This window comes from Oreochromis aureus, linkage group 6 (genome assembly GCF_013358895.1).
Source record: "Oreochromis aureus strain Israel breed Guangdong linkage group 6, ZZ_aureus, whole genome shotgun sequence".
Taxonomy (NCBI): domain Eukaryota; kingdom Metazoa; phylum Chordata; class Actinopteri; order Cichliformes; family Cichlidae; genus Oreochromis; species Oreochromis aureus.
In genome coordinates, this window is record NC_052947.1 from 23,722,387 (window position 1) to 23,735,663 (window position 13,277).

A 13,277-nucleotide genomic window follows, 5' to 3' on the forward strand; every position below is an offset into this window, starting at 1 on the left:
TGTATGGCTGATCTTTGTGGGCGCTCTTTGCATTGTAAATCATGGCTGACTATGAATGGATTGCAAAGCAGGCAAATTAGGTTCTTTTTACATACGCACAAGTACGTACATGATTTTGATGACGGGATTACTTAACATGTTGAAGAAAAAATAAATACTTTTAATGATGCAAAACCATTACATAGAATAGTAAGAATGTTGTTTTGTTTCACAATCGCTATGAGAAACTACGGCTTTGATTTATTCCAAAGATCACTGTTACTGTACCACATCTCCTGTTTTATTCAGTAGCAGCACAAGTGTGGTAAACCACTGACACAAAGTTAATAAACAGTCTGATGATTTGTGGTATTGGCCAGTGGATAGTTATGCCAACATGTGCCGTGGATTTGTCTGAATTTATGGTCAAAGTAATATTCTTCCATACGCCACGTATACTGCACACACTCGCATAAGCTCACACAGGGGAACTGGACCCTTCTTACCGGCTGGTCGGCCTTGTTGATCCCATACAGAAACAGAGACTCAGCGATGAAGAGGCTGATGCAGAGGTTCTTGTGAATGGTGTTGCGATCGCTCTGAAGCCCTCTGAAGAAGCAGAAGGTGAAGATGCAGATAAGCAGGCAAACCAGTGACAACAGGATGCCCACCCACGTGATGACATCCAGGAGCACGTCGTGCATGCTGTCTGTTTTCTGTGAAATGTGCAAACAGAGAGACAAGTTTAAGTTGATAATTCAATAATAACAATGTAATTTACAGCTACTATAGCTATGCATAGCCTTGGTATGCTAACATCATATATGAGTCATACTGTTGTAAGATGAAACAAACTGTAGGAGCAGACAGTTAAACCCCACCACCCCTGGCTTATGTGAGTCTGGCTGTGTGTCGTTGAGCGTTCAGGGCCACAGCGTTACGCTGTGTTGCACAGGTGTGCTGGCTCTATCCATCAGTGTCCTGCAAGCTGGCAGGTAGAGCAATGTTCAAGCTAGCGCTGTTGTGATGGATCTACTGCTCAGACCCTCACACTGCGTTCACACAGAGAAGCCGAGCTGGCTCTGACCATGACCCCTTTGGAAGTAACACACATCCTAGCCCACGGGGAGGGAATAGGTGTCACGCAATATCCAGAGTTACAAGGGCTGATTTGTGTAAAGAAACTTGGTCTTAACATAACAAAAGAGAGAGAGAGACAAAAAGTACTTATCCCACACACGGCGGGAGAATAATGCTTTTATTAACCACCCACTAAGGCTCATGGATATCTAAAAAAACCAAAACAAAACCAAAATCTGAAAAAAAAAAAACATGTTTTCACTGTCTGATCAGTCAAGCATCACTTTTAAAATGAAAATAAGACCTGAAGCTTATTTTTGTATCTGCTTTAGTAATCCAGAACTGTGAGATACTAATGTTTGAAGTACATTTTTTTCCCCTCAAATCAATGTCATCATGCAGCTTGACAAATCAATTGTAAAGATTTTCCCTGCCAACGTGGTTATTCAGACTCCAAAGATTCATAATCTACTTTTCAGATGTTGTGATCTTTCTCTCTTCTTTTCTTCCTCTCTTTCTATTTTCAGAATATGTTGACCAGCCACTGCTAATCAAATAATAAATAACTGACCCCCAGATATCGCCCACCCCCTTCTGGCATGCACAAGCAGAGAAAAATGCCTACGTTGACCTCCACGTGGGCCATGAGCACTGCAAAGCTGGTAAGGTGGGTGCAGGAGCAGCTGGTGTGTGTACGATTGGTGGCCAGCAGACGACAGTCCTGCGTAGACCAGAATCCCGTCATGGTGCGCTTGGAGTAGCTCCAGAATGAACAGTTGGGATTGAAATTCTTTTCTGAATGCTGGAAGAAGAGAGAGAGAGAGAGAGAGAGAGAGAAAGAGAGGCAGAGTGTGATTGAGAGAAACCCAGACAGACAGGAAGAAACTGAGAGACAAAAAAGCAGGAGGGTTGGGAGAACACGGGGACACGGAATAGATACTCGGTCATGGGGAGGTGGGAGGCAGAAAGCATGGAGTGGTCGGTGAGCCAAAAAAAAGTGAGAAACTGGTGGGAGGAATTGGTGGAAAAAGGATGTAGAGGAAGAAACACAGAGACAGAGTCAAATACACACAGCAACAAAACAACAAACAGAAGGGACAGAATGTGAGATTGCAGCAACAAATAAACATAGAGGCATGAGAGGAGGTGACAGAGCTGCGTCCATGCTTGTTGTGTGAGATTCTGGAGTGTAGGAGCTGTTTGTGTTGTGTAAACTGATGAAGCTGTGCGCGTTGGGTTGGTAACGCTACTCTCAAAAAGAGCAAGAGAAACAGTGAGGATTTTTGTTTTTTACTGCCAACAAGCTGGATCACCAACTGGATAAGTATTTGCTTTTTGGATGTGAAACACAAAATAAAACTGTGTTACTGACCACCCTAATTCATACTTATGAAATTCTTATAAAGTTATGTGGAATTCAGTCTGCAGTAATTGCTAATGTTATGATTTGGTCATTTGGGGCAAGTCAAAGCGAGTCGAGCCAAGTTAGTACACAAGTGATCAAAAATGGCTGCAAGACATTTCGATGTTTGAACATCATTCTGCAATGACACAGAAACAACATTTTAATATTTGAGCCTTTCCAGGGTTTCTATACGTCATTTCTTTTCATGTTTTTGTCTGAATCAGGCCCGAGTTTCATGCCTTATGTCTTTAGCTCTGGTTACTACTAGTATTACTGCTACTATATATTGTCATTAAATGCAGGAAGTTTGGACCCAAATGCATACTGCAGAGGCGAACTAGAGGTTAACAAAAAACTAGCCTTTATTCAAACTATTTTAGTCATATAGTCAGGGCTGGATCAGCTAACCCTGAGTCACAGACCCAGGAACATGCAATATACAATGATTTAATACAGAAGAAGTCTGAAAACAACAAGTTTTCTTCAGTTCTTTTTAGACTTCCCTCACTTTCTGTGGAATTATCCACTAAACTAAACTAAAGTTCCAAGTTAAGAATGAGTAAAATCAGTCCTAAATATACATTATATATATTAGGTACATGCTTGTACCGAACTAGATCTCTTTTTGCGTTCATAACTGCCTTAACTCTTTGCACAGATTCAACAAGGAGCTGGTACATTACTCTGAGATTTTGGTCCATGCTGACATCACAGCATCATCCAGTCGCTGCAGATTTGTCATCTGCACATCCATTATTCAAAGCTCTGAAAGGCGCTGGAGTAAAATCTGGTGATTGTGGATTGTCGTGTTCAAGAAATTAGTTTGAGGTGATTTGAGTTTTGTAACAAAGCGTGTTATCCTGCTGGAAGCAGTGATCAAAAGATGGGTACACTGTGGTCATGAAGGGATGGATGTAGTCAGCAACAACACTCAGTTAGGCTGTGGCATTAAAAATGATGCTCAACTGGAGCTAAGGGGGCCCAAAGTGTGACAAGAAATGATCCCCCACACAATTACATCACCGCTAGCCTGAACCGTTGATACGAGGCAGGATGCATTTTATGTTGCTTACACTAACCCTTACCATCTAAATGTACTGGCAGAAATTGACATTTGGCAATATTTTCAGTGTTCCCTTATCCAATTTTGCTTGTGCCTGTGTTTTTGTGTTCTCAGCTGACAGGTGTGGTGTTCTTCTGCTGCTGTAGCAGCAGGACATTTTCACCCAGAGAACTGCTGCTTACTGGATATTTTCTCCTTTTTGGACCTTTGTCTGTGAACCCTAGTGATGTGGGGAAATCCCAGTAGATCAGCAGCTTCTGAAATTCTCAGACCAGCCCGCCTGGCACCAACAGCCATGTCACGTTCAATGTCTAAGTCATTTTTCTTCTTCTTCATTCTGATGTTCAGTTTGAACTGCAGCAGACCGGCTTGATCAAACCGTGTAACTGGCTATTTGCGTTAATGAGCAGCTAAACAAGTGGTCCTAATAAAGCATCCAGGGAATATTTTTGATTCCTCTTTTAAAGCCTAACCTGAACTTATCTATTTTATACTCTTGTTACCTGTGCCTTTCAGCAAGTATGTTGTTGACCTCACCTACTTGCTGAGTGGCTGTTGTTCCTCATTGCTCATCTTTTCACTCTTCACTTTCCTCTTACCCCAACTGGTAAAGGCAGACAGCCGCCCACCCTAAGTCTGGTTCTGTCGCAGGTTTCTTCCTGCTAAAAATATTTCTTCTTTTCTCCCATGTTGGAGAACTGCAGGGTTTCTCTGCAAATATTGTCAGTCTCGACCTTAAAATGACCTATAATGACGTATGATATGATTTGGCATTACATGAATAAAGTAGAATTGACTGGAAATAAATCTTTTCTTTTTTTTTAATTGCTAAAGCCTGTAGATTGAAGCAAACATTACTCAAATAGGAGTAAGTAGTCAATTTTCTGGTAAGTGTTTCCAGCTGTGGACTCTTAGCGAGAATTTACAGCACCAGAACACTATACATGTGAAACTTTGATGGTGTAAACTACATTTCTCATGTTGTTTCCTATAAAGCAACACTTTTTGGCACAACGATAGATTTCTATGGAACAGAGGACTTAACAATTTAAACTTTTGGCTACAAATGTTCAATTTCTAGCTGCTTTTGGTCTTTCGTGAGATTTTTTTTTACTCACCTGTAGATGTTTGACAGTGAAGACCACAGGCTCTGACAGGTAAACCTTATTGCTCTCCTTGTTAATGGATGCGGTGATGACCGGGGAGTTGACGATAACAGAGTAATTAGGATAGATGGCATCGCTGCTCAGTCTGACGCTGGCGTTCTCCGTGGACAGGTAGGAGCCCAAGTTCTTGTACAAGACAAACACCATCCTGATCTCACCTGTACGAAAGGGACACGAATAGTGCACTCGATAATTGTTGTAAAGCAATGATGACAGAAATTTGACACTTCAAGTGGGTGAGAAAAGAAGATTGAGAGGCACAGAGAGAGAGATCACAGTGAGAGTAAGTGCAAGGAGGAAAACATGCGATTTCTCTGCTACCATTTCTGCCATGCTGTTTGAGAGTGCTGGCTGACAGCTGGATGGAGTTTCCGTGTTGTTCCGACTGAGGGAATGTCAGGTCTGCGAGGTTCCCATCCGTGCTCAGCCTGGCTACTTCCAGCACTGAAATACGTACACACAAACACACATGCACACAAAACACGCATACCCTAATGGTAAGTTATAGCATAGCGCATTACATCAGATTTGTTTTGCAGACTCTTGTAATAACCATGTTTTCTCACTAAGTGCTTCACAGCACAGCACTGGCATGAGTCCCGAAACAGTTTCAAGCTTCTCCTAAACAAAGAAAATGAAAAAGCTGACAGATATCAAAGTGAAATAATGTAAATTTTTTTCCCCGCTAAAAAAGGTAACAATGTCTCCAGGCAACTGCTCCAACACTTTGAGGTAGATTATCCAGCCTCCTCTGCATTGTAGGAATTATTTCAGCGTCCAGGTTCGTTAGCACATTCCTGATTACAGCTGTGTAATGTATTAGATAAAGTTTCTAATTAAGAACTAATTATACCTTTGGTGTGTTGCTATCTTGTGTTTCTGAGCAAGTTGGTGATTTAGACTGATGCTTTCATGGTAAAAGAAAAAAAAAAACCCTACCGCCCTGATCAAATAAACAACACAAGGACATCTCTGATGGAGATGAGGGTAAAAATGGGAGGCAGAGTGGGATAAAAGGTGGAAAAGAGAGACAGACGAAGAAGTCGTGGAGGAGTGGTTTAGAAAGGTAAAAAAGAGGGTAATCAGAGGAGCCGAATGGATGAGATAAGCAGATACACTTAAAGGAGAGGACTGGAGTCGAGATAGAAAGAAGACTATGTTCTCTCTCAGGCATACGATAGATAAGGCTTTACAGGCAAGAGATACTAACGTATAGAAATGAGCAAATGGAGGATGAGTGAGGAAGATGGACATAAGCATAGACGTGGGTATGCATAAAGAAAGAGAAACATTGGCTGAGACCCCCCCCCCCCCCTCCACTTCCACATGAGCTACATCGACCCACCCACACGCATGCATACACATGTACACACGCATCCACACCCACACACATCAGCGGGGTATCAAAACACGCTGAGTCTAATCTAATTAAAGCATCCTTGTCAAGACAATCCTCCTCCTAAGAAACACACTTGTTCATTATCGTTATCACACGCGCACGCTGTTACCGCTGCGTTATCCTTTCAAATCACTGTTTTGGTTCTAATAATAACACTATTTATTCATCTGCTTAATACTGTGGCTCATAGTCGCACACACACAATCTAACACAATAATATCACTTACAGTAGCTGCTGTGGCTCCTTTAAAATGCGTCAAATAATTTATTCTTGTCACTCACTCTCATCTCAAAGACTTGAGAAAAGAAAAAAAAAAGGAGGAGGGAGCTTAAAAAGTGCACGGGAGAGAGCGGAGGAGAGAAGACTCAGAGAGAGCAGTGAGGATGAAGGGAGAGAACGCGAGAAATGACAGGCTGGTTATGAATAAAGGGGAGAGATAATCATGGTGGATCTGCCCACTGGATTAGCTGCGAGGGAAGATTAACAACACAAAAAAAGCAGAAGAATGTGGAGACAAAATTTCGCAGGAAAAAGATCACTTCCTGTTTTTTAAGTTCCTCGGAGAGGCAGTAGCCTACATCTCCACGACTGTTTACGTAATCACATTTATTTAGTGTGATCAGGAGAGAAAAGAAACACTGGAGGAGATGCAAGTTTGAAATGATGCAAGGTGAAACTGTGTAGGATGTCAGTTGTTGAAATGGACTGTTGTACTTAAACTTAAGCGAGAACATAAAGTCGTGTTGTAAGGAGTGACTTTGAGGAATCCTAACGGTCTTTGATTGGAAATGCAGTGATTTTATCACCATTATCTGTGACTGAAATAGCTGTAATTTCATTGCCTACTGATGTGAAAGTGAGCAAAAAGACCCCTCAGAGCATCATTTGACATTCCACCACCGCCGCCGCCCTCAAGCACGCGCTCATCCAGTCTTCCTTCTTATTTCGTTATCATCTTTATTTCTTCCTCCTCCATGGCTTTTTATCTCTAACTGAGTAACATACAAGCTCAGTGAATGTTGGTAATGGGGGAATGGCGCGGAGGAAATGTTAAAAAAAATTAAATTGGGTGGAGGGGCGGGGGAGTGTAAACAAGAGGATAACCAAGGGAAACATAACAGATTGCAACTCGCCGATCTGAGCAAAGATGAAACGATGCCTCCAAGTACATATTCCATGTAAAGAAATGAAAATCAAATACAATTTTTACTCTCCATTAAAACGTGCTTATTCCAAGGTTCGATAATGAGATTAGTGAAAAAAATATGACAGAAAAGGAGAAGAGAAAGGGGGAAAGTGATGGACACAATGCTAGAATAACTATTGGCTATAATAAGCCAATATTTTTCAATGAGATTTTCACGTTGATGTCTTCACCATGACCTAAAACTAGCATGCAAAGCTTTATGTATTCTGTTGTATATACTGCTCTGTGTCAAATATTTAGACATATTGCAAAGGAAATGTATACTAGGAGCTTTGTCAGTCCAACAGGTATAAGATTGTAGTGCCCTTTTGTGCACAGAATTGTAATTGCTTTGCTTGAATTAATAATATCTGTACACAGTCTACTTACAGTATTAAGAGGATTAAGCACTATAACAGTGGGATCAGTGTAACAGGTTGTTATGCTCAGTCCAGTCACATAGTCACATATTAGTGATACCATTTTGAGTCTTCAAGGAGTCCCTCCACACTCAGTGTCCCAAAATTCTGATACAAAATTCAGTGTTGTTTCAGCACTTTTTTTTAGCATAACGGCTACTATCCTAGAAAAAGAAAGTGTGCACTGTTGTTTCCCCTTTTTATCACTGCAGAAAGCAGTACTTCAGAATTCATATACTATGTGATATGTTTATGTTTAGCACATTTATCGACTGTAAAGCCTGCCATGGTTTTTTGTTTGTTTTCTGTGATAGGACATTTACAAAATAGAAACTTAATGTTATTAGATTTATATTTTTTTCCTGTAACTGTATTAATTCACATCAACATTCACTTGTGCAAGTATTCATGTAATCTTTTGTCTCAAATCTCTAAGAAATAACCCATTATTTGTTAACATCAGTCAGCCACAACATCAAAACCTGGCTGCAAACAGACAGGTGAAGTGAATAATCTGTCACCTTGTTAAAATACTACTCTGGCTATTCTCCTCTGGTATTAGCAAGGCATTTTTGCTCTAAGAACCTTGGGCCCTGATAATTAGATTGATTTTATTTTCATATGTTCAACTACTGTTACAAAGGAAATGTTCTGCAGTGGCCATGATACTCCATGATACACAGAAAGACAGTGCAACACAACAAATCACAAAAACTGCTCAGCAACAGCTTGATGATGTGACGCAGAGCTGAAGTCATTGTCAAACTTCCCAAATCACAATGCAACTGAGCATCACAGCAATCCACAGGACCCAACGGACGTGCTGCGAACATCCCAGAGGGGCTGTAACCATGCCCCGAAGGGGCAGAACTGTTTTGGCAGTATAAGAGCAAACAAGGATGTGGTTTTTATGTTGTGGCTGAACAGTATACGTCCATTAAACGAAGGAAGATGCCATCTTTTGACATAATGTGAAGCTAGATACTAAGCCTTGCCTCTAATTTGTATTATGAAACATAGATCTCAGACATTGGGTTTGATAATGCCTGCTGTCAATGTTGCCTCTTACTATGATATTACATCATGTTCTTAGATCTTCAGCAGACTGAGCTCTTTCATGTTATTATAAGTTCTGTAAGAGGAAAAAACAAAAAAGAAAGAAAAACAGCGAAATCTAACAATTTCTTTCTAAAAAAAAAGTTATTTCTTCTCTTACTTTGTATTTAGGCAAAGACGATGAACAAATGCTTTTGTTCCAGTCGAATCCTGCTTTGACCTTGTCCAAGCACCAAAACCTAAGACTTGACTGGCTCCCTCAACTCTTATGATCCACTGTAAGAGCTGGAGGCTGGACTAAAGGCTATCTCAATCGTCAGCACTCACAAGGTCCAACTGAGTTTAGAGGACAGGAAGGATCCTAACAATGTACTCACGGATGTAGTCAGTAGTCTCCTGCACAGTGTCAGTCTTCAGGAGGTTGTCAGCCAACATAAAAGCCCCGGTCTCCACGGTGTCGAGGAGCAGGGTAGCCGAGTGAAGCTGCTCACTGGTGGGCAGTTCTCGCCACGCTTTCTCAGCTCGTGGATGCAACAAATTATTCACGGTCTCCACCATGGCCTGGGGCAGCAGCAGAGACACAGAGGTCACAAAGAGGAAACGAACATATTTACCACTTATTTATTAAAGGAATGCAAATCCACTCGTAGTGCAAATAACACTGCTACACACCAACTACCGAAGTCAGCTGAATGCATCAGCGAGAATGCAGTTGATTTTCATTTATCATGTTAATAAATCATGATAATCAGGACCAAAAAACGGTTAGCAATGCAAATGTGGCATTCCCATGCAGACACAACAAAGACAAAAACAGTTATTAAATCTAAAGTACATCTTCAAAGTTGAACTCTACACTTTTTAATGTTTATTACACCCTTTTCTTCTCTTTGTATGAGGATGCTGTGATAGGAAAGCCATCACAGATGTTATGAAAATCAAGCTAAGCTAATTAGCTGATTGCAATCACCATGTGTCGACACCCCCAAACCTGGTTCACTTTCTTTCTCCCTTTCTGTATTTTCTTTTTTTCAGCCAAAGTCTTATCTTCAAGTTTGAAAACTTGTGCTTGAGGGTCTGAGAAGAAATTAGAGTTTTATCAGATAATGCCTGCTGGGTCATATCCAGCCGTGCAGAACGGGTTTGAATCCAAAAATATTACCAAATTAAACGGAAAAGTGTTGGCTCACATAGATGAAATGTTCCCCATAAAACAATGCTTATTTTGTCTCCAGCTCATACTTTTTTTTGTTATGCTTTTAAGAGTTCACCTCCTTATTTTCAGACATGAACGCCACACATACAGTGCAGACACGCACACACATCTTAGCAGACTCTGGGAGAGATAAAGAAACAAAAGAGAAAAGAGAGCTGGAGCAGAGGTGGACAGGAAGGGGAGGGCCATGTGAGAGTGATAAAACAGTCCAGTGAGTCCATGGTGACAGGCCTCCACTGGGAACAAGAGAGGCGGAAAAGCGACTACGGGTACTATCAAACACACACACCTCACACTCCGGTCTGTCTCTTTATTTTCTCTTTCGCTCGCTCTGTAAACCAGCCTTTCTGCAAAGAAACTCCAATCCCTCGCTCTGCCTTCACTCTTTCAATGCTCCTCTCTCTTGAGAAGCGTGGATGGCAAAGTGGGAAAAGTAACACAGGTGCGATTATACAAGCTAAGGGGGGACTTCAGCGGGGAATTGCAAGGGCAGGGAGGAAGAGTGAAAGACATCAGTTTATTGGCATTCACACATCCAGCGTTTGACTTCCTTTTTGTCCCTTTCACTCAGGGTTAAGGAGAAGTGAGGGAGCAGGAAGGAGGAGAGGAGACAGAAGCAGTAAACGATGTGTTTTGTGTGCGCGGTGGATAGGTAAAGCCTAAAGGAACAGTGGAGATGATGACTCATGCGAGTGTTGATGGCATGCGCTACAAAACACTTGCCTTTTTGAATTAAAACTAATCCTACCTGTTGTTTCTTTATCCACGTGTAGTTACAGTATATCTCATGCAAGAAAAACTGGTGCTTAGCCAACAAACTAATATGATAATATTATGTCCTCTTTTAGCACTAGCAGTTAATTAGCTGGGATGCATATTGAATGAGTTTGGGAGGGCTACATGTAAACAAAAACTAATTAATCCACTGCTTCGGCAAACAACCAGAATAAGCAGGAGAGGATATGCAGCACACACGCAAAACATACAAACCAGTATCCCCCCCACCCCAAAAAAAGTTGGTTCGCTGTGTAAAACGCAAATAAAAACAGAATGTAATAATTTGCAGATCACTTCAAATCTGTATTTAATTTAAAGTAACACAAAGAGAGCATGCTAAATATTGGAGCTGAAAACATTTCATGATGTTCTTTTTAAAAAAAATAAACACTCATTTTGAATGTCAACAACTAGTAAAAAAAATGGACGAGAGCAAAAGAAGACAGGAAATGTGAAACGTCTTGCAGCTGATCAGGTTTATGAGTAACATGATTAGGCGAAAAAAAGTGCCCTAGAGAATAAGACATGCTGTATTAAGACTGATTTTTCTTAAGGGAAGGCCTATTTCAGCAAAACCAAAACTTAAAAAATACAACAAAGGAGCATCTGAATTGTGAGGTAGCTGAAATCATTTATCAAGCAAGACAGGGAAACGTTTTATTTTCAAAGCAGGTGCTGCTTTTGTCATTTCCCAAATGTATACAGTGTTAAGAACAAGCGATTTAACAATGGTAAATTGGTGACATCAACTAAAAATTGAACCTATATATAATAAAAAATAAATAATTTTTTTAGACTCAACCATTGTTACGCTGTCTTGTACTGTGTTTGATGAAATAAACAGTTTTTATGATGCAAATCATTTGATTCACATCGTGCACGTCATCTGTGTAAACCAGCAAATGCATTTCTATATCCACTCACTGATCTCACTGGTACTTTGACAAGAAGCTACAAGCTTCAGTTCCTTTCAAAGAGAAATGTCTTAGTTATTTTGCCCATTAATTCCCATTAGTTATGAAATCCACATTTAAGACATTAAAGTATTAAAATCTGGTAACAACCAGATGGGGAAAAACACCAGCAGTCAACTAAATGACTGATTATAATCAAGCTAATGCCGAGACGATTAACTCGTTGTGAGCAAGTAGTTCAATAATCAATTAATCATTCGAGCCATTTTTTGAAGCAAAAGATTCTTTGGTTTCAGCTTCTCAGTTTTTCACACTTGTACACTTCTCTAACATTTTAAAATGTTATTAGTTTGTTAATTAAATGATTAATCTTAAAATTGTTGGATACTTGAAAATGTCGACAGATAGACCCTTCAACCATCTCTCAGTGATTAGATTCTTCTTGTTGGAGAGCATATCTAAAACGGCAGTGACAACAATTTTGAAAAGTGCATTGTGCAAAAAATCAGATGCACTTCTATTTACACTAAGCATTGTGGTCCAAGCTAACGCAGGAAGTTTTCCTCTCCCAAGTTTATTCTTCCCGCTCCATCTGACTTCTTTTTAGGGATACTGCCACGATCTGCAACAAACTACCTTAGCATATCCACAGAAACGATATTTGAAATTTCATGCATCATTCCATCCATTTTCTTATTTAATAACTTTGTTAGTTATTTCTGTGATTGATTTTATACTTTGCTATTTACTTTTGCCTATTTGTATTATTTTCTATCGCATCTGTCATTGGGTAAAAGGCGGGGTACACCCGGAACAGGCCGGGCGAGCACAGAGAGAACAACCAGTCACACTCACATTCACACATTCACACCAATTTAGAATCACAGATTAACCTTAGGATATCTTTGGACTGTGGACGAAAGCCAGAATAGCTGGAGAGAACCCATGGAGGCACAGGTGAAAACATACCGTCCCCACAGAAAGGCCCCAGCTTGGATTTAAACCCATTACATTCTTGCTGTGAGGCGACGGTGCTAACCACCACACTGCTGTGCTGCCCCGACAGCAAAACTATGCAATGAAATTTGTTTAAAATCAGAATTTCATGTGATCTGTGCTTTATGAGAAAAGGATTTTTAACTTCTTCAGCTGTCTTAATGTAGCATCGAGTGTGGGAACGTGTATGTCCATATCTCATAAATATATGGTGTAGCAACATGTTAAAAAGGGACAGAGATACATGCTGCATGTAACGTATGCGTTCTCATGGCTGTGTGTTCAGTTGAGTGTGTGCACAAGCAGCTAAGAGAAGACTTGTAGTGCATCATTCTGCTCCACTTGCTGTACAGTAGCCGAACAGGCAAAGAGAGATGCTCAGAGGAGAGGATGTCCTGTAGACATGGCAGATATGAATGCAATGGTGCAGCTTTTCATTCATTCACACTACTGGTGCTTCTCCCAAGCGCTCACTTTGATGTGTTTCAGATAACCCCATTTTTCTACTCTCATTAAACTTTCCATTGCTTTTTATTGAACTTTTGATTATCGTGCATTTTCAATTTCATATAATTTTTTTTTCAATGAAATTTAATTCGCTGGCACTGAGATTATATCTG

The 13,277-nt window shown here is 40.4% G+C and overlaps 1 protein-coding gene across 5 annotated transcripts in view; it reads right to left on the minus strand.

Annotated features, from left to right (window-relative positions):
- adgrl3.1 (adhesion G protein-coupled receptor L3.1) overlaps positions 1 to 13,277 on the minus strand; it is a 120,108-nt gene that overhangs the window by 22,559 nt on the left and 84,272 nt on the right. For all 5 annotated transcript variants that reach the window (XM_039613556.1, XM_039613555.1, XM_039613558.1 and 2 more), the window contains 5 exons: positions 9,132 to 9,315; positions 5,015 to 5,137; positions 4,646 to 4,851; positions 1,685 to 1,861; positions 486 to 695 (listed from right to left, as the gene is read on the minus strand). In XM_039613556.1, coding sequence (XP_039469490.1) covers positions 486 to 695; positions 1,685 to 1,861; positions 4,646 to 4,851; positions 5,015 to 5,137; positions 9,132 to 9,315 — 900 coding nt within the window. The remainder of the gene's footprint in view (positions 1 to 485; positions 696 to 1,684; positions 1,862 to 4,645; positions 4,852 to 5,014; positions 5,138 to 9,131; positions 9,316 to 13,277) is intronic.